The 22,127-nt window shown below is 44.7% G+C and overlaps 2 protein-coding genes across 5 annotated transcripts in view; both read right to left on the minus strand.

The window, feature by feature from the left end:
* The window catches only part of LOC142765814 (uncharacterized), an 8,112-nt gene extending 4,045 nt beyond the window's left edge, over positions 1-4,067 (minus strand). The window contains exons 1-3 of the mRNA XM_075867562.1: positions 4,053-4,067; positions 1,680-1,787; positions 602-781 (exon numbers count right to left, since the gene is read on the minus strand). Coding sequence (XP_075723677.1) covers positions 602-781; positions 1,680-1,787; positions 4,053-4,067 — 303 coding nt within the window. The remainder of the gene's footprint in view (positions 1-601; positions 782-1,679; positions 1,788-4,052) is intronic.
* A 4,729-nt stretch (positions 4,068-8,796) lies between these two features.
* Positions 8,797-22,127, minus strand: part of LOC119177820 (uncharacterized) — a 54,654-nt gene continuing 41,323 nt past the window's right edge. For all 4 annotated transcript variants that reach the window (XM_075887478.1, XM_075887477.1, XM_075887476.1 and 1 more), the window contains exons 2-5: positions 20,413-20,617; positions 18,680-18,823; positions 14,366-15,694; positions 8,797-9,139 (exon numbers count right to left, since the gene is read on the minus strand). In XM_075887478.1, the coding sequence (XP_075743593.1) occupies positions 8,982-9,139; positions 14,366-15,694; positions 18,680-18,823; positions 20,413-20,596 (1,815 nt within the window). In that variant the 5' untranslated portion in view covers positions 20,597-20,617 and the 3' untranslated portion in view covers positions 8,797-8,981. The remainder of the gene's footprint in view (positions 9,140-14,365; positions 15,695-18,679; positions 18,824-20,412; positions 20,618-22,127) is intronic.

Raw genomic sequence — 22,127 nt, forward strand, 5'->3', positions numbered from 1 at the left:
GATCACTCGTCCTAACTTTGACTTCAGCTACACCCTCTATCCAATCGCTTATCTTTTCGAGCAAAGGTGCTTGCCTCAAAGAAATTTAGAAACTCGATCAGCATACTCTATCAGGCTTTGCTGCGCTTTTTTTGGAGGTCGTCACAATTAATATATCTATTCTATTGCTCATATTTTCCTCGAGCATGGTCAAAATGCGTCAGCGAACGGGTGCTCTCCATACAATTACGGCAGTACAAGCACTATGCCTTCTTCTATTTCGCTTTAGGTATGCCCTTGAACTCGCTTATTTGAGAAAAGTATGTTATCCACCGTTTGTTACATCACCTACTTTAAGTTACGTTACAAATGGGGGGGGGGGGGGCTTTCTGCATTGGCAGAAAGCGCTGTCACGGCTTAGAATTTTGTTAAGCTAGTACATGGGGTCGTATCATGTATATGAGCGGCCGTGCACACCAATATCATTCTGCTCGGGCAGAATTGGACTGACACCACACAACCGCTCCGTTGGAAATGCGTTTCACTTCGTCCCTCGACCATTGCGCTGATGGGCAGCATCAAATTATCGAATAGCATTACCTGGCAACGTGTAGCTACTGACCTGCAGTGTAGATGGCTGTCTGGACGAGCCCGTAGCCTGCCGCGGCTGCTGGTTGCAGGTGCCGTTCAGGAGCAGGTAGAGGCCGGCGATGGAGTAGATGAACGACACCATGAACAGCGCCTCGGAGAGACTTTCCTCGGAGTGAGAGCACAGCGAGTGAAACAGCACCACCGACAGGCACTGCACAACAGAACACACGCGCCGCTGCATTAACACAAAACTTCAAAGAAACTACTTGTTCGTCATGTTGGTACAAAAGCTGTGGATTCGGTGGGATACTAACCCCATCTTTTGAAATAAGTGCGTTCAGATTCCACCGACACAAAAGGTGCTTTTTCAACTGCATTCAATTCATCTCCATTTATGTCATAGTATTTCTTTACTGTGGTTTGAAACATCACGTTCACTCTGCTGTATTCAGTTGGTTGTAACCAGTTCGAGTGAAGTTATGACATAGATTTAAATGTAGTGCAGAACCAGAGCTACACAAATGTTAAGGAGAATAAAAGGGCATCACTGTGGCAGCATAAGGGTATAACTCCCTCACCCATACGATGACGCACGCAGTCGTCTTACAGGTACATCGAAGCGTACCGCCCCTCTCAAACCTCGATGCAATTTGCTTCTCAAATTGACCGGTGAAGCGTAGACTCGTCAGCATAGACTCGTCAGCCAGACACCGAGCGCCTAACCCACGCCTCAATAATGTATTGAAAACGTTACACGTGCCCGACGGACATGATAGATACCGTATTTTTGAGTAAACCTTTGCTGGTAGTGGTCAAGAAGGTGCTACAAAACTGCTGGCCTTTTGTACTAATTTTGCAGCACCGCGAAAGCGTGCATGCCTCTCAAGATTGCGAGAACCATACCTACCTGTCTGTCCGTAACTCAATGAGCTGGGGCTGAAGCCCGTTTGAAACGAGCAGAGTGTGATGTTTTTATTATTTTCTTTGCAGCGATGCGTGCAGACCAGTAATATGAGTTGAGTCGTTCTGCTGTAATTTATTGGTTCTTGTTATGTAGACGCTGTCTCTTAGACTCCAGTTATTTTACAGAATGAAAACACGTTTCTTACTGTTTCTACAAGGTTGAGCGCTCCGCTGGCGGTCTGGATGTACTTCGTGCTGAATATGAATGGCGCCGCCGCCAGTTGAATGTCCGATGGTTGATTCGGACTAGCAATCTGTGAAGAGAAATGGGACAAAATTAAGAAAAAGTTGGTATATCCCGCGGAAAGAGGGAATCGATGATATGCGAAGCACAAATAGAAGAGGTTAAATTGCCACAATAAAATCAGCACAGCGTCGCGAGGCGGGCGTAAATTGTGCCGTACATGAGTTCCATGTCGTGATTCTCATGTTTGCGCCAGGCATTTGTGCTCGACGTTCATCCACGTCACGTAATACCAAATTTGGTATATGTGAAACTATAGCGAAAGCTATAGCGTACCTCATACATGGTATACGCTCATACCGCTAGCACGCTATGAGCGTAGCATGTAGTCCTAATTTACGTGACACGCATGTAGTGATTGTCATGTTTGGACGTGTTCTTTATATCTTCGTCGTCAACTCCCGTCAAATACCAAATTTGATGTATGTGAAGCAAGAGAAACGGCCGCGAGCACATCATAAGCACCACATGTAGTCATGTTCCTAGATGACACGCATATCATGACTATCATGTTTGCACCAGTCATATACCTTCGTCATCCAGTCACGTCACGTAGCACCAAATTTGGTATATGTGAAGCTAGCAAAATGGCCGCTAGGGCACTATGAGCGTAATATGTAGTATGTCTCTATGAGCGTCGTCTAACAACTCATCCACACCAGCGACACAAATGGGATCACCGACTACAATGGCTGTAAATTCTGTAGCATTCAGAAGTCGCGAAAGTATCTTGCGTACACAGTAAAAAATGGACGCTTTTGGTCAAAAAACTACTGCATGGGCTAGTTGAAAAAAGTAGTCGCTGCACAAGCGTGAAAGTGCCTGAGCGCGTGGGAGTGTATGATCCAGTCGTTGTTCGACTAACTTCGCCCACATGCGACTTCCAAGTGCTAAGCATATTTACTACCACCCTGGTCGCCGTACGTCTCTCAACGAGCCCATGTCGTTCTAGCTTATCTTCTGAGAAATTGAGTCATGGAGGTCAAGAAAAGCGAAAATAGGGAGATTTAGAATAGCGCACTGCGCACCCTTGCGGTGCGGCCGCTGCCACTGCGCATGCGTCGTAACGCGAGCCGTGTTCATGTTCGCTGCCGGCCCGCAGAAAATCCGAAATAGCGGGTGGCATGCGCGGCCCACAAACGCTGGTGTCGAGGCTATGTGTAGTTTTCGTGCATTTTAGTTTGCGGGGCGCCTAAAGTCCTTAGATTGTTCCCTAGGAGGGGCGAACGTTATTCTAAATCTCATATGGTGCCCGCTATGCCTGCAGCGCCCGCAAACGTTACTCTAAAGCTCCCTACTAACGAAAAACGCGTTGCAATGGTTTTCACGCAAGCCTGGCTCCTACCATACAGGGAGTGCGTTTCTTGTCAAACACTACAGTGCAACATAAAGAACCCGTTGTAATCATGTTTTCTTATACTGGCGCTAGGTGCAGCGACATTAAAGGAGCTTGAAAGGCTTTTTGGGGTAAACGTGAAATTATTTCACTGGAAAAGCGTAATACCTGATAAATTGATTGCCGCAAAAATTTTAAGAATCCGTCCAGTACAAGCGCAGTTACAAAGATTTGTCACATGCTGCAATCACATTCTCTCTTTGGTCGTCCCGACGAAAGCGCTGAAAGCTGAGCAGGGAGGGATGGGAGGGGTAAAAAAAAAACGTCACTCGCGCCTCGTCACCTTGAGCATTTTTTTCTTTCTTTTTCCTTCGAATACGCAGCTTTTTCAGTGTGATCGCGCGCGCACGCGTGGAAATGTGACGGTCTCTCGCGGCGACATCTGTAACAACTGAGCACGCCATGTTCAAATCAGCCAATAGCTGACAGATAGACTTACTGGGCTTAATTCTGTGATTTGTTGAAAAAAGAGAAGAGTATTTTTAGATTACTTTGATAATTTATAGTAAGTTCCAGGCCTCGTGCTGCGATATATTATTTGGCTTGCGTGTTGTCGGGAGCCTCTACTACCGATCGGCAGCATTTTCAGACCATGCTCCAAAAGTGTTGCAGGGCCCCTTAATTCTAGACTGCGCCGCAGTGCAGCTGCCGTGTCTTTCTGGCAACTAGATTCTAAGTTTAATGGTAATAAACAGTGACGTGACCACTACCAATACATAAATCATCACTAGTCATGCCGAAATTGCAGTGGGTGAGTCTGTAGGTACATTCGCTAGGTTTCACAGACAAGAAACACTGTGGCCCGAAACAGGACATGAAGTGAAACTTAAGGACCTGTTTCCAAGCAGTAGCAATGGTCTGATATAAGAAAATACGTACCGAAGGTTGCTGCATGACGGCTCCACAGGCAGCCTCACCTTCTTCTCCAACTTCGTCTTCTCCTTCTTCTATTTCATATCTTGCTCGCAAGCATCTATAACATTATGAAAATGTTTGCCGCTTGGATATTTGTTCTAATTCATTTATAGTATTTACTGTCTCGATGCCATCAAGGCTAAATGACAGGCGCTGTACTGGACAGCTCTGAATAATTGTGACCATCCGGGCTCTCTAATGAGCACTTCTATTACTCAGGTCAGGCCTGCAGTTGATCACCTTCATTCTAAGGCCACTGCCGTGGCTGGGGTATTTAAGACCCGTGTCACACGGGCATTTTAAGCAAGAAGACGTTTTCTGAAAAAAAAAAATGTTCCACACGCAGACACACAACGGAGAGTGATCTGTTTTTCAGAAGCAGCGTTTTCTGGAAGCAGAGTTCAACGAACTCTTTCACGGTGGTAAAGAGTACGTCGCCACCAAACGAGTGGGCACACGCAATTTCCAACATGACCGCACCCGTGCATACTCGACAAGCCGCTTCAATCCAAACTTGCCTTTGAGATACACCCGGAGCGCTGGCAGGAACAAACGAACGAATTGTGATTAGTTATCACTTTGTACCATCTCACAATAAGAAACAAAGTGTTAGGTCGGCCATTTCGTTATTAACGAGATAGGCTCTTTCTATAACGACTCTACAATCCCTAACCCGCTGAGATTTCGACAGCAGTTCATGAAATAGCGCAGTGCAGTCACGAATACAGTGCTGTCGCTCGCTCCAAGACAAATTTAAAGCAGTTACAGGCGCCAGTTTGGAGCTTACGGACATGAACTGCATAACGACATCGTAATAAACTCGAAGCATGAGTACCAGGGTTGATAATGCAGCCATGTTTTTTTTCCGATGCTGCCGTCTGCTCACCGAACGTGTCCGCGCTGTGACCAGGGGGACTCTTATCGGACAATTCGACGCGGATGAATCCATGTGGAGGGTCTAATCACCATTATTTTTGACTTAGCGGCCCTGCTGCCTCCACAGGGCTGATGGGAACTTCTGAGAGATCGGGGATATGACGAAGTGATCTCCCTGATCGTGATATGCTTTGGCCTCGCACGTTTCATTTTTCACAAACTGGAAAAGCGTGCTCGGCAGTCGTGCATGTATACTCGGCATTCCAGTGTAGTCTGAGTGCGTATGGCCCACCACGGGGACGAAGCAGCTGGCGGCGCACGGAAAATTAGGCAGTGTCTACAATAATCGGACATGGACACTTGCAGTTAAATCAGACTGTAGAAAGATGAACGCTTCCTGAACTAGTGCAATACCTGCACATTGGGAACTCTTCATTTGTTATCTTGAAGTTTATTTCAAGAAACGAGAAACGCAACAATTCTTTAATTTGTATATCGACATAGATTGTTTTACGTTCATTGCTTCCTTTTTAACTGCAAGCCCCTCGCTTTCAGTAGCATATTCAAAAGAAAACACTAAAAGGAGATCGTTTGTGTCGTGTGTCAGCTCCGCAACGCCTTTTTGGTAAAAGTATTTCAATTCATAAAAGACCGTTTACGTAGAAGTCTTCTTGCACGCCCGTGTGACACAGGTATAAAAGCGGAGTTCTCCCGGTTCTGCGAACCCGAGTTATCATTATCATCATCCACCTTCACGCCCTCGCTTCGTCTTCTTCCATTTCTGATTCGCTCCCGCAACACGTGCGCTGATACATGTGCCGATTTCTCGCGTGCGTAGAATACAAAAACTGATGTGTGAATATGATGCATAACTGAGGATTATGAACAACAACTAATCACGCGATTAATATTCTTGTAAATTGACGTAAGAACTCACGTAACTAATATTACCTAACATCTAATAACGCGACTAAAGCCACGTTACAAATCTGGTCATGTGTCTAAAAAATGAGGCAACAGCACTCACGTGACTAAACGGGACAGGGTCTAAAGTTCTTGTATGAGTCGGTTGGTACATTTTCATATAAAATGGAGAAAACAACACGAAACACTCTATCCACCTCTTTGCTCTTGCCTCGTCATCTGCTCTGTTTCTCGCTCTCTGTGAACGGGACTAAGGATCGCGTAACATCTCGTAACTAGTCACGAGGGTAAAATCATCTAACATCACGTAAAACTAGCGTGACTAAAAACCCCGGAACTTCCCTCGACATCCGATAGTGCGACTAAAATTACGTGACATATGGCCACGTCCCTAAAATGTCCCTACACCACGCAATAATTAGTCGCGAGACATGTTGCCACCATCAACCATGCAACAGTTAGTCCCGTGACTAAAAATCGCAATCCCACGTAACAGGTACTGACGTGACAGGCCTAACGAAGTTTAGCCAAGTCTAGCCATACTTAGTACTACTAGCGAAAACTTTGCATATTTAGCGAAAGCTTACAACTAGTGAAACTGATCTATAGGTGGAACAATAGATGCTCTGATGGTTCCATCCTTGTGACACTCTGTGCAAGCTGCGCACTTTTTTGCTCGGCTGCTTTTGATTTATTTCACAAAAGTATAAAGTTAGTCTATTACTTGCTTGCTTCGTTCTATTTTTTCGATACTGGTCCGTACATTTTCATTTCTGAATAAGTTACACCGGCTTTTTGTTACTTATTCGTTTTCTATTTTGCATTCGTATGCTTGAGTAAGTATCAGTGAACTGTTACTATTACTTACTTGTATCTTTCGTACACTTTCTTTTGAAGTAAACGTACACCTGACACATACTTATGTGTTAAGGTGGGGTGGGGGTACTTTACCAATTAGAGGGACATGTCTCACAGTGTAATAAATACTTCCCGGATGTTTAAGTCATAATTATAGAGTGTTCCAAATAGTGTTTTATTTTTGAACATTACAAAACTATTCAATATATTTTGTTCATACCGCATTTCATGCAACGTACAGTGATATAGCAATCTGCCTTGTAGTGTGCTCATGATTGCTTGCACGCGTTCGGCACTTATTGTTAAGCCGATAAACAAGACAACACCATGAAATGGAGAAGACGCTACGCAGATATTAGTCCATCAAGTTTTTCGCAGCAACATTTCGACATAAGACGTATAAATGAGCCAAATACTATGACAATGGCTGGTAGTGTTAGCCACTAATCGCTAGTTTATGAACGCTCCCCAGCATTGGACTGATTCTGCAACTTGTTCGGCACACAGTGGTATGCACTTGAACTGAACGCCTTCATTTGGGCATGAAGTCACACTAAACAAAGGTAAACTAGAACTTCGAGAGGTTTCAAGGTTCCCTTACAGCGAAACAGGTGCAAGCAACAAAATTATGTGAACTGAACGCAGTCATGGTGAGCAACCCTATTTAGGCTCGTTACCCGATCACCTTGACGACCTGAGCCATTCTATTGCAAACGTACCTTGCAGGTTATTGCATGATTGTGCTTGTGTAAATATTATGAATAGAACATCGCTCACTCTTTTGTACATCTCCACTTCAAATGAGGGAAATCGCTATTCTGCGTATTTCTCTGCATTTATAACCTGCGCGTTTCTGCATATTAAGTCGTAAACTTAACTGCCTACATCTACAGAAACGGTGGCTTAGTCCAACATCGATGTGCAAACGAGTCAGCGACGTGTCCCGGTGTCCCAGTTTGCTCTCCACTGAAAAAGAAAATAAAGGGCAGAAAATGGTCAATTCATCTTTTTAGTTTGCTTGAAAGCTATAAGGTGCATCTTTTTGAGTTGGTTGGGCTGCCTGTGCAAATGCGTTTAAGAAAAAAAAAAGGAAATTGAAGAAAGATGTCAGCACTTTCCGTGTGGGGGAGCCTTATTCACATGTGTTGCCCAAGGTGCATTTTTATTTTCTTGATGTTATTATTTTTCTCATTGAACTGTGACCGTTGTTAACTTGAGCATGCCGATGCACCAGGCCCACTGCACAGCTTCAGGCACCAACTGCGTGCTATTGTTCAATAGGTTGATCTGAGGTTTCGATTAGGCTGCAGATCCCCGATTAAACGTAGCGATGAACGCTTGCGTAAATTTCTGGAACCGTTGTAATGGCGTGTGAAATTCGAACAAATGAGTTGAATCACCGTATGTTCGTGCGAGTTAGCACAAAGCAAAGGAGCAGTAACTGCTCTCAGGTGGCACAGTGTCAGCGTGCCGAGCAAATAAGTGGCCCTTGTGCTATCAGCATGTTTGCCACAGGGTTCGAGGAAGACCCGTTTGTTTCACTCGATATGCACGCCCCTGTTCATTTCAAAACCTATGACCAATGGCGAGGTAGGAAAAGGTACTCCAAGTGTTACAGCACACTCGAGAAATAAGGGGTGGGTACGCCTCAAGAGGGCTTCGAATCGTATCAGCCAGGCTGCCGATAACAGCGTCATACTTCTCGTACGACAATCGCCCAGAAAACTCTGACGCGAAGATCGCAAGATGCGTACAAAGTGCCTCGAAAGAGCATCATTTGTAGTATGATGGTTTCTGTATAAGTGATCATCACTACCAATAACGTTGTGGTCTTAACTTCCCTTTTGTGCTAGAATTAAAACTGTACACGCTGTGTACCACCTATTCAAAAACCAAGGAGTAAGCGACGCCACATCCGGGCGCCAATATTTATTTACGTCCTAGCAATAATAATTTGAAAATTCTAGGTGCAAGTGTGCTCCATGGGAGCAAGACCGTTGTGGCTTGTAAACACAATGTGTGTAATAGTTGTAATACTAAACACTGTGGCTGGCCAGCACCACGGTGTGATATAATGTACCTATATTACATGTGACGGTCGCCATCTTGATAAATATCAGTGTCGCGCGCAATGAGTTGCTTTCGTTCGTATGAGGAGTCACGTGAGTCCACCACATAGCGAAGTGCAGACCATTTTGCGGAGTAGTATGCTGTCGCACAGCGCAGCGTCAATGCTCACGCCGCACAACCGGTGTCACTCTTATCTTCAGTCGTAGCGTTGGTCCTTCGCGAGGAAATCATGATGCCGAGGAACACAAAGCCCGAGAACAGGATCACGCCTGCTGCGATCCTGAACAGGTTGTCGTAGGAACCCGTCGTGTCACGAAAATACCCTGAAACAAATAATAACGTTTTATCATACGATAAGAACCTTTATCTCTTCCCGTCACCTCACATCTACAGCGACGTTAGCATATCACTAGGGTGCGTGCACGTGCTATAAAACTTGTTAAGCAGAATGCTACGAGCAAAGTTTTGAACACCAAATATAGTGAGACGATCATGCGTATTACCATATAACAATGCATAAATGACGTAAAATTTGCATGCGTAAGTACTATCGAATGATTTTAAGCTCGGAAACACGACGGCGCTTTGAAAATTGTAATGAACATTTATTTGCTGGTGGGGGCCTACCAGTCATATACGTCTGAATTTTTCACGATGCTTTAATTTTTCTCAGCCGTGAGTGACCTCTGCGAAGCATTTTTAGACAACTAAGGAATGCATTCAGTTTAGTGCGACCACCGTAGCTCACACGGTTTTGTTCCGTATGACGCACCCACATTTTTAAAAGTTCTTTGTACATAAGCACTCGTGAGCGATGCTTGAATAGCATTAAAGAACTTCTTTCAGTAGCTTTCTCCAGGCACTTCCCCTATCACTCAGAGCATGTCGTACCACTTACGAGGTTAAAAATCACAGCTTTATATCTTAAGTGCTAAACAATTTGCATTTGCATGGCCTTATTCTTTCTATGTTCATATCTGTTAAAAGATGGCTAAGAAGTTCTACTGAAAATTTTCCAGTGCCATGCGTTGGTACTATTTATTCCGGCCACCACCTCGCTTTTTGGTGAATATCGTCCAATCCATTGCAAGCATTGGGATCTCTCTGGTCCGTTAAGCGCGACAGGAACATGACACATCTCTTCACGTAAGGTTTATTCATAGGTCTACGCACGAGGGAAGGGGTAATCATGGGTGCCCCCCCCCCCCTACTCGCCAAAAAAGGGAAGGCGCAAAGAATACCCCATAAAAAACCTTAATAGGGAGGGGGCGGGGCTGATTGATTGATATGTGGGGTTTTAAGTCCCAAACCACCATATGATTATGAGAGACGCCATGGTGGAGGGCTCCGGAAATTTCAACCATCTGGGGTTCTTTACGTGCACCCAAATCTGACCACATGGGCCCACAACATTTCCGCCTCCATCGGAAATGCAGCCGCCGCAGCCGGGATTCGATCCCGCGACCTGCGGGTCAGCAGCCGAGTACCTTAGCCACTAGACCACCGCGGCGGGGCAAGGGGGCGTGGCTATGAACCTTCCCCCCCCCCTCCCCGAGGCACAGGGCGAGTTCATTGATTATGACGTAATTGGGTTCATTAGGGTTCATTGATTCAATATGGGTTCATTGATATGAGAGCTGTAGTGTTGCAAGTATGCCGTTTAGACATCACATGGCACACTTGTGAAGTGCCTGCAAGGTGTGCAAAAATAAGGTCTATAGCCACTCGCCCTGCTTGCACTGCTTGCTTGAGATGCCAAATGTGCTTGGTTAGAACACTCACTGCTTAGCTCTTTCTTTCCTTTTTTTCCATGCGTCTTGTTCACGCGCAGCAATTTTTAAGCTTACTGTTGAATTCTTGCTGCCGAATAGGAAATAAAAAGAAACGGGGTGCTGATAGACATGATGAAAAAAACGATATATATCACCAGAGAACGACCATTTGTTCACCTTGACTTTCAATGCGTTATTGTTTCACTTTTCAATACCGTACGCATACCATAGCCTGAGTTCAATCGTCCATGCGTTCCTTTGTGGTAACTTCTAGAACAACATTTCAAGTTTATCGGGGACCGCTATCTACATCCTGATCTAGGAAGTCGTCCTTCGCTTTTATGTTTGCTCAATGCGACCTCCTCTATTGTACCCACCTGAACTCCCGCAGTTGACGGGGCTCAAGGGCTACAGTCCGCATTTTATCATCCCAAGTTTTATCTGAGTCTGAACACTTTTTTTTGTTAAACTGGGCTGTAGTGACCCTGTATAAGTAAACGATACAAATTTCCAGGAAAGCGTGAACAATGCGTAGAGCGCAGTGCGTGTTGCCAACTTTGGAAGTGAGCATTGGAGTTGTAGCGAGAAAAAAAGATTGAGACTTTCTGGGGAAACGATAACGCAGCAATGATACAGCCAGGAGAGAATGTCGCAATCGTACCTATGAAGTCCTTTTCTCGCTATCGTACTCCCTCGAATGACGTCATCGGGAAACAATCTGAAGCCTCGGATAGCTAAGAACGGGATGAACCCATCTCTTCAAGAGCTTCATAAACGTCAAAGCTGATAGCTTTCTTTTTGAGCGCTGCGGGTCGGTAACTTGACAGTCGTTTAAGAGCTCACTGACACTACAAATGTGATGTTGGACCATTTAACGGGACAAAGTCATTGAAAGTATTGCATTAAAGTCTGTTCCTAGGTCTTTTTTACATCGAATATTAACAATTTTTGCGTAAAATTGCGGAATGTTTCGAAGTATCACAAGTAAATACTAATTATTTGCAGGCTTTGCGTGAAAAAACCACGATGTGATTATGAGGTACGCCATGGTGAAGGGCTCTGAAAATTTCTAGTGTCGTGTTCTTCAACGTGCATTGATAACGCATAGTACAGGCCTCAAGCATTGAGCTTCCTTCGAAATACTGCCGCTGCGGCAGGAATCTTTTCCACGACTTTCAGGTCTTCTAGCAAGTCCCGCAACCACAGCGCCACAGCGATGGGCCAGAGGTGCGAGTTAACCTTTAGATGCATGTTGTAAGAGGCTTCTCGTCAAAACTTGTGTCATAAACAAGTTGTGTAAGTAACCAAACATATAAACGTTATACGAAAATACAATTTGCCTTTTTGAGCTTAACACCCTTTTGCGCGATCTCGCAGCATACTTATCCATTTGCAGGGATGGCGAAGTCCTAGCACAGAATCTTTCCCCGATAAGGGTTCGCGTGAAAGCTCTTTAGGATGAAATAGTTCTTTGACTGTTTGTGTTGCCAAAATTGTGCCGAGAATATACATTCTTCTCGAACACGGAGACAAAGTTATAGCCCTGTTTGGTTGACATTTCTACCTGAAGCATGTACGGATTCATATTATGCTTGATGACTGGATGCGATTCCTAAAGAGCTATTGCTTGCATATAATAGCCGCAACGTTCCTGAGCGCTTTCAAGAGATAGTGATCATACTGTTTCTCCTCTTTCTAACTATACGTATCTCCTTATCTCGGGGGTTTTCTAACTCATATTAGGTAGCGGGCCACAGTTACAGAATTTAGCCAGGCGATGGCCGGGTAAAGGAAGAACACAAATGCATGAAATGGGAGAGAGGGGGGGAGGTCAGAGGTTCAGTTCATACACATTGTCAGCAAATATTACCGTTGGTAAGAAAACATTTTCACGTATTCCATATATACAAGGGTCATTTCTGAAGAAGACTTGGGGCTATGTCCAAAATGAGTAAAGTCTGGGTGCCGACTCTTAAATACTGTTTTTGTTTCACACACACACACACACACACACACACACACACACACACACACACACACACACACACACACACACACACACACACACACACACACACACACACACGCACGCGCGCACGCACACACACACACACACACACACGCACGCACACACACACGCACGCGCGCACGCACACACACACACACACACACACACACACACACATACACACACACCCTTTAGAACAGCCGTGCCTGTGTAGTTGGCGCACTTGCTACTTATGAAAATTAAACAATAACTGTATATATGACAAACATCGTCATGTCCGGCCAAATGGCCACAAGCGAGAGGTTTGCAGGCCGCTCCGAAGGAGTTCAGAGGACACAAGCTTTGCTGTTTTGCATTGACGAGTGCACCTGGATGATCGCAGCAAGGCTGGGTAAAGAAGGCGCTAACAGCGTAATTTCTTTATGAGCCGAAAAATGTTCGACAACGTATAAGTAATTGTCTCAGACCCGGACTTCCGAAAACCTGGACCAGACCTGGACCTGCCTTTTGAAGTCATCGGCTACAGTATAATGGGCTGGAAATCGTAACATCAAGTCGCAGTTGACTGAGCCCTATCAACCTGCTTCAAATGGGTTAGTTGAGCAGGCGATCAGAGACGTCAAACAATACACTAGTTTGTATCCAGCATATAAAGGTGGTTTCAAATGTTGTCTAGAAGCAGCAGTTGCTCGCCACACCCGTTTATACACAACTAGACTGGGATGTAATCCTCTATTTCCTTGACAAGAGAATAAATCTACAAGAAGCGGCAAGCTCAGAAGATAGTGTATTCAGGTACCGTGAAAGAATGAAAAGAAATTTTTATAAGCAAGCAATTGCAACATTACCGGAACTCGACGATAGTGACTTTGTGCTGGTAAAAAGAGGAGCGACTCTTAACACGGCCTACAAGGGGTCATTTCGCGTTATGAAGATGGCAAGTAAAGAAGAGCACTAGAAGACCATATGGTACATTGGTCTTAAACACATTATGGAATCTGCCACTATTAGAAGTATATTCAAGTATCATCCAAGCGGGGTGTAAAGCATGGTGGGGGAAATGAAGCAAGCCAAGCAGCCGACATACAGGAGAGGAAGAAGAAGCAGAAGAAAAACTAGAGGACAAGGGGCACGGGGTGAAGAGAATAAAGAAGTTCGATAGAACAAGATGGACTCTCTTGTGTTCAGTGTTAGAGATTAAGTGAAGTTTAATAAATGAGACCCCTCCCTTAGCTTACAATCTCTCCACACCTACTCTAACCCTATTACTCACCTCCACCCTTGATTGACCTCATCGCCTCGCTGCAGATTTTCTAGTTCTTCAAATCTTTGAATGCGACGTTTAGTACGCACACACATTTATCAAAAGGTAAGAAACCAGCACAAGTAATGTTTATATGCGCTAATCTACCACCATGGGTTAGTGGCATTGAGATACATCGCAGCTAAGGACGAGAGCCGTCGTTGTTTTCAGATAGGCTTTCTTAAAAAAAAAAACTCAATGTATTGACATCACCAGCACCACAACTATATACGACTTCTCAGACAACTCTTGTGTTGCTTCGAAACATTGAACGCTATAACGTGGCTTGACTTGCCGGAGCGATTCCACTGCAAATGAGCAGTTCGTGTTCCTCATAGGAAATCGACGACTCACTCTTGTGAGGCATGTGTAGTCCACTGTACTTAATGCAGACTAAGACAGCTTTTCTGTGGCGGTGACATTGTAAAGAACTGTTACAGTGAGAGACAGTTGCGACAGAACTCACCTATTATGAGTGGGTTGCTCAAGAGCACCGGCACTAGAAGTAGACCTGACGCTCCCGAAACCAGAGCGACTGCATTTGCACCCAGGTTGTCGGCTATGAGAACCTGTTTCATGGTGAGGAGGCCCGCCATTGCCACGGACGATAGCGCCCGGAGGACAATATGGGCAGCACCGGTCGTTTCCGGCGTGGTGGCGAACAAAAGTCCCAGGGAGAACAGCGAACTGCAGGCCAGCGTCGGTCTGGTCACCCAGCCAAGATCGGCGATGAAGGGCAGAAGCACACGACCGAAAATTTCAGGCCCCGCGGCATACACGATGGTCAACGTTGCTTGTGTGTGTGATACACCCTTGTCTCTAGCATAGTCAACAAGTGTTGAAAGATGCACGAGATTGATGTAGTCCAGCAACATGGAGCCCACGACGGCTAGGAATAAACCCAGTGAAGGGAGCCTCACGCATTTCGCTAGCCACCGTACTAGTCGACCTGATAGATGTGTAAATCTGTCTGTGCAGGTTGAGTTTCGAGTCCTCTGCTGTTCCTTTTCGCCATCTTTGACAGACTTGTAAAGCTCACCCGATTTGCTGTTACTTTCGAGGGATCTCATGGTCAATGAGCTTGCTGAAGAGATACGCCGGCTGATTTCTTGCACTAATCTTTGAGCAATGTGGTCGCCGCTTGTGACTTCCGAGTTTAACTTCTCGAGCACTTGCTTGTCTGTGTTCAGCAGCGGCACATGGCAGCCTACTTTTTTGACCTCTAGCTCGGACGCTGTTTTATTGTCTCTGTGGGTGTCTATTTCAAAATTGGGTATTGAAGAACTTCGTACTAGTCTTGGTGAAGTCTTACTCGAAGAAACGTTGCTTTTAGGTTGCTTGACGTTGGGTAATAAGGCCTCCGCCTCTTGTACCAGCAATTCACATTCGTTAGCCTTTTCTAAACATATTTGATTGACTCCTGAATAATTGGCTGACTCGATCTGCTTGTTCAGTTGAGAGTTGTCACATTCCGCCCTGACGTCCGTTAGCCTGTTCAGGTTGTCACTGCTCACTTCCTTCGCTGACGTCTCCTGTTTCGTTCTCTTTTTGCGGATCCATGGTGGTTCCTTGAGCATTATGCTGAAAGCAGTCACGTGCATGGTAATGGCCGCATACACAAGCATTGTTCCGCGAAACCCGTAGACGTCTTTCAGCGTCGACAGTACCATCGGGAACACGATCGCACTGACAGGATTGGCAGACAGGCGAAGTCCGGCTGCGATACCCCGGTACTTGTTGAAGTACTGCATGATGAGTACTAAGTTCACTACCAGTAGCATTCCAGAGCCCAGACCTGAAAACGAGTAAAATGAATGGTTCGATTATTTTCGTCTACCCTCATTGTTGAACTTTGTGTCTGGACGAATCAGTACACTTTGTTAGCAGTGTTATTTTTTTGTATGTCGCCACACAAGTCTCATTTGAATTTCCATCGCAGCATGAAGGGCTGCACAATAGTATTTTGGTAACCTTTAATTTAATGGGCTGAGTACACTTCGCAACATAAACCGTAGAAGTGGCAAGTAAACAAGATCACCGACGGGCAATCAGATTATAGGAATTATTCAGGTGCGAATAATTGGGAAAATAAAAGCAAACTGCAGGATGTACTTGCGAGGTATGTTTAGTACTTTACGGCAGAACGATTGACAAATACGTCTTCAGAATACTTATTTAGTGATTAATTAAACCTTATTTTATAATGAATCATAAAATGTCCTTTCTGCGTTGCAATATACGCTAAACACATCAAAACGCGGCTGTACGAATGCATAAATCAAGCTAATGGCGTAATGGTTGCCCAAGACAACCATCAAGGCAGTGTCGTGAGCGAAATCGTCCCACTGTGTCTGGTAGGCAAACGGCAACGGTTGAAACATACAAGACTGCACTGGAACGTATTTAAACGCTTACCACTTGCATCGAGGGAACACTTTTTCCAACATGACATTGTCTTCTCTAAATCCTCATTGAGCAAGCTGCGAACCTTTATACATATGAAACGCTTCAATGTTGCTTGAACGTTAGGAAGGCTGATGCTTCTGTTTTGTGAAGCTCAAGAGGAAGGACATAAAGCATGCTAACTTTTTTACGTGACTATCGGAATCTAAGCCGGACAAGAAGAGTGGACTATATACGTTGACATTAAGTGTGAGAGATTGCTAAGCAGGGAATGTCGCTTGACTAACGCTTCGAGAACGTCATTGAATTTGTCAGAGCGGCAAGCAGCTACTTTGATGTTGAAAACCCTCGTGTTGAAACGTTGACTCCCGCAACGTTGACTGTTCAGTTCAATTTAATCTTAATTGATATATCCTATATTGATAGATTAACCTATGAAAAAGCACCGCACGAGTACACGCAAAAGGTTTTTTTCGCTACGAAAGAAGGTAATTAAGAAAGTTCGTTTTCAATAATATTGCCGGGAGACGCACGCTACGTTAAAATTATAATAATGCTGACTACATTATTAGATTTAACCTATTCTCTTCCATACTCCTCTTGCATAATATTGCCACACACGCTTCTTTTTGAATTTTTATGTCTTAGATGTATAACCACAGCCTTACGCATGCAATGCCGGAATGTCTGGGAACTGCCTTGATTATTTTAGACTCTTTTGATAAGGTTGTGCGCACAACTCGAGCAGCCGAGCTTATTTTGCATGGGGCTAACGGAACAGAGCCACCAACGATAACTCTGGGATCGTCGACGCCGCGTATAAAGTCGAGTGCGATATGAAGGTTATCGCGTGAGCGTTGACCAAGAACTACAACAATGCCAGTTCCAGAATTGTTTTTCGAGGAGAAGGTTGTATGGTGCAAGCGTCACTTACTATTTTGCTGCACCTTATGATGTGGTCACTCCCGTCTATGGAAGCTGAATAAACGAAGCCGTGCCTAGCACCTGCTGTAACTCATCTTTTTCAGCAATTTCGTAATCGCCTGCAGAGATGGGAACCCATGAAGAATACACTTGATCGCAAAGATTGGTGACTCAAACTGAAGGGAAAAGGTGTGGGATTCGTCTTAGGGTTGACTGTTGTAGCATAGGAGAGTCAATGAGGAACATAAGAAGGTGAAATCTTGATTTCCACCACTGCGAAACATGGTGTCTAAGGCCCTGGTACGTTTGGCAGGTCGACGCTCGCGTGATAACCTTCATATCATGCACGACTGTACGCCTCACGTGCCGATCACTTTTTACAGCGAAAAGTGTAATGAGATCAAATCACCGTATAGTTTTGGCACCGTATAGTTGTCTGTCACCGCCGGTATCTGCACACCACTATTGTGCTAAATGAAAAAAAAAAACACTCAATACCTAAAAATGCCGAGGACAGATTGAAATGTGATCTCCGCCCCCGCCCCCCTGCGTGCCAGCCCAGTATTTTACAACTGGTTTACGCTGGTTCTTGACACTCTGTTCCAAACTGACCCTAAGCAGGCTTTATGTCGGGCAAGAAAATCGCGTTAATATGCGTAATAAAGTGCTTTAGAATAGCAAAGGAACAACAAGACGTCGCGCAATAAGATTTGCCTAGCGAGTGGGTCATAGAATGCTCCAACCCATTACAAAAGTCTCATTATTCATTATCGTGAGCCACTGCATCGACCAAGTTCATATAATAATCATCATGATCAGCCCACAAAAAAGCACAAAAAGCACAAGGAAGTGTATGACACAATCACTTTTTTGGGTTTTTATTGCACTTCTTGTGTGTGTTATTTTGTGCTTTTTGTGCGATAATCGTGATGAGCACGTTCAATTTAGCCCAATTTACTACTTCATATAATGCCTTACAAGCTCTTGGCGAGTACCACGCTACTCTGAAGAATGACAAAGAGCAGCACAATGGATGCCTCCATACTGCACACAAACTATGATGATTTATGGCTAGTGAGTACCCTGCAAGTGTGCTTGCAGAAGTTGCTCAAGGAGCGCTGAAAAATGCTAAAAAAATGCTGCTCTTGTAGCTTTCGCAGCACTACGCATTCCACGCTGATTTGGCTTTTTTTTCCGTCAACGACGAACAATTGTAATTGCCGACACCATTGCGCTTTGGGTGCTACTTTTCTTGCTTGGCTTCGGCCAGCAACACTTCAATCATTTCCGGCTTGAGTTCTGTGCACTTCACCATCACGACAACGGAACTGAAGCCAGGAATGCTGAAGCCACTTTTGTTTCGTAAAGTTCTGCCACAATTGCAGACAATGTCCAAAAACATAACTCGTGTACGGAGAGGCGTAAGTCCATGAATTGCTTCGCTGCGTCTTACCGTGAGCGAATCCCATCATCACCGTCATCCATTCGACGTTCGGTACAAACGCGCACACGATAAGGCTGCTCCACAGTAGCACGCTTCCTACCAGACCCATCCAGTACAGCGGAACGTGCTTCTGCAGCACCGAAACGACGAGACCTGCGTACACACACAGATGATGTTTCTTTGTCAACACTTGCATTTTCAACGTGACAGCGTTAAAAAGCTTGTTTCACAGAAATTTTGTTGTTTCTATTGTGGTATCTGCGTCATAGGTTGTGAGTGAGAAATGGGGAAAGATGCAAATAAAATAAATGTAAGAACTTTAGTTTGAGTGAGAACTTAACCAAGGTGTTTTGCTTGGAAAGTGAGTGTTCTACCACAGAGCCACGCTATTGCTTGAAAGGGCTGCGGGAAAAAAGTATACTGTGTGAAGCCTCGGTAACAGGCGTAATAATGTGTGCGCAGTAAAATCACGCCAGGTGCCAGAACATTTGAAATGTGCAACTGGCGGGTGTTTTAAAGGCCCACTCAGTACAGAGTGCACAAACGTATTTGACCATCATCAGCTGCAAAAGCATCAACAAAGTGAGAAGCTGCATAGGTTCACGTGCTGGCCTAAAAATGACCCCTTCGCTGATTCGCAAAAAAATAAAAAATAGAATCCTGGTGTAGTGGGTCCTTTGAAACTGTACTTGGAGTAGGTGCCCTAGGATGTAGTTTCAAACAGGCAATGTTACGCTCACAGACATTTGTTTCGCTGCGAAACAGTTACCGCATCCACTGAGGAAGAGAAGCTAGCCATTCGGAAGGCGACGCTTAACGCAATCAGGCTGCCCAAAGCAGGGTGCCAAACTTTTTCATTGAACTGCAAGTGTTTGTCGATGTGTGGGGCACCACAAGTTAGTGTTACCGCCACTGGACTTCAAGCTCAGAAGTTTTCTTAAAAGCATAATATTATTCATGTAGTTTTTGTACTTGCAAATTACGGGGTTTCTCGTGATCGGTGGCAGGTTTGAAGTTTGAATTCTATCGCGCTACACCACTGCTTACAAAATTGCACGAAGTATTGAGAAACGGTAGAAGGCTTTGTTGCGACGTAGTATGCTCCACCCCTAGAAATCGCAGTATAGGCAAACTAACCGAGACGCAGATGTTTATGTGCTGCTCATTCAAAAAAGACACATTTTTAAGGACCGCAATATGCATCAAATGGCCTAATTACAAATTTTGTAACAGCGCTGAATTGCGGGCCTTACTTGCAGAGGTGTTCTACAATGTAGCAAGTAATAAAATGTCCCATTTACACTTTGAGAATTTATCTATTTTAATTTCCTTACATGCATGATGTAGCTGGTGTAATTTAAGTGTCCCGATGTCGTTGCGCATACCGTGACGTCTGTGCAGGCCCGTAGCCAAGGAGAGAGATAGGGGCGAGGCCCCCCTGCCCCGCGAGAAAACTCCTCGCTACGTTTGCTGAACATTTCGTGACTGGCGTTATACGAGGAACGTGAGAAAGAGGGGACGACAGAAACAGACGGGCGCCAATCTGTCTCTATGAGTTCTCCTGGCTAGGGACCTGCGTCTGTGTGATCTCGCTGTAAAACGTTCACGTGCAACACGGATCTGGACATGACGTGAGAAAAAGAAAACGCCGCTCATTTCAACGATTATTATTAGGCGCCAGAAAAAAAAATGAAAAACGTGTGCTCGTAAGAATGAGCCAGCCTATTGGAGATATTACTGACCGGAGCAGCGTAAGGTAACACCGAGGACAGAGCCTGGCCAGGCGGCGCCACGGCGGTCAATGCCGAACTCTTCCATGAAGACGACGTAGAACCAGCCCATGTTGCGGTTTGTGGCGATGGCGAAGAATCCGGCCATAGACGTCAGCGCGGCCACGTCCCATCGGCAGTCCACTTTATTCCTCATTGCTCAGTTTGATTTGTTTTCCTGCAACGTAGAAGAAATAGCCTTTCAATATCGTTGCACCCCGGGGATGGAACGCCTAATGTTGAGAGCAGGTACCTTAAAAAAGCATCGATTTAACTTCGTTGCGATCTCCCCCCCATCACTTCCTCGTACGCAGGGTTGCATACCAGTTGAGCTAAACAGGTGAACGCACCTGCCTTTCGTCTTAAATTTTCCTTCCTTGACCATTTCTCGGCTTTTGGTGCTACGAAAAGTGTTTTTCTCAACTCTCTAGTAACCGAAAGTTTGCATGCCGTTTAGGCTTCTGTATAGTCGTTTCTGTATTCCTATTTGATACTCTTGGTCATTATATTTTCACTTTATTCAATTTGGAACAATTTTCTTCAAAAGACACAAGCGCAAATGTCCAAGTGATTGGAAAACAGCCGCTTTCACTGTGCGCGCTGCGGAATCTTGACATCCGTTGAGTTCGACGACGACACAGCTGCATGCCGCTGTTGCTGGCTTTCGCTACATTTATCAAAGGGCCCGAGAAGCTCGTGTAAGCATAGAAATCCAGAAATAGAGCAAGTATGTTCTAAATTCGACGCGAGTGGATCGATAAAGTGTTGTCTGAGAAGCTCGTTACTGACTGACTGAAATCTTAGCTATCCAGTTTGTTGAGACAGGAATCCGAAACGCGGACGTCGACTACATACATCAGTTGCTGGGCGAGAGATACCCATTGCCGAGGTGAGCGACCTTGTCCTCTGCGAGTGAATTATCACTTCAACTCGATACCCACTCTGCGCGTAATCACGATTCCACGAACATGACATATCAGCTAGATCACGCTTACCCCTTTTTCTGCTGCTCTCCTACATCTTTCGTCTCTTTTTGTTCTACATTCGAGTGATTTCTTTCGTCAGCCTAATATCGGCGCATTTTTGCGTCGATTTCGTATCGCATTGCTTCTTGTGTGTTATGCACCGATGTTGTAACTATTGCCAGTTAACGGCAACGTTACATTTCGAAGCCGCCTCACTATGGTTACCGTTGCGCCTACTACGTGGACGTCGTCAGCGAACAAGCGATGAATCAGTTGTTCACGGGGGATCCAATTAATGTGCACAAGAAGATAGTATGATTTTCCTCGCAGTCAGTGCAGCGACGCTCACGGTGTGAGTTACATTTAAAAAAGTATAGACCAAAGTGAAAACTACCGATGAACCTGTAAGACCTACTTGAAGGTTTAAAATATATTGCGAAAGTGGGAAAGTATAAACCAGCAAATGTGTAATGAAATAAACGAGAGTTCAATCTTATAAACAGCACACAAAAACTTTTCTGCCACGAATAAATTCAGTGCATGAAGTACGCAATGCTCAGATATAGAGTTAAATTTTGAATATACTCTAACTAAGCCCTCACAAATATTGTAATGATTTAACCGAGGCTAACTCTAGTTTTGTATCTTCTGAAAGCTACAAAGTGCATCACTGTCATATATATATATATATATATATATATATATATATATATATATATATAT

Source organism: Rhipicephalus microplus, chromosome 1 (genome assembly GCF_043290135.1).
Source record: "Rhipicephalus microplus isolate Deutch F79 chromosome 1, USDA_Rmic, whole genome shotgun sequence".
NCBI classification, from domain to species: Eukaryota; Metazoa; Arthropoda; class Arachnida; order Ixodida; family Ixodidae; genus Rhipicephalus; species Rhipicephalus microplus.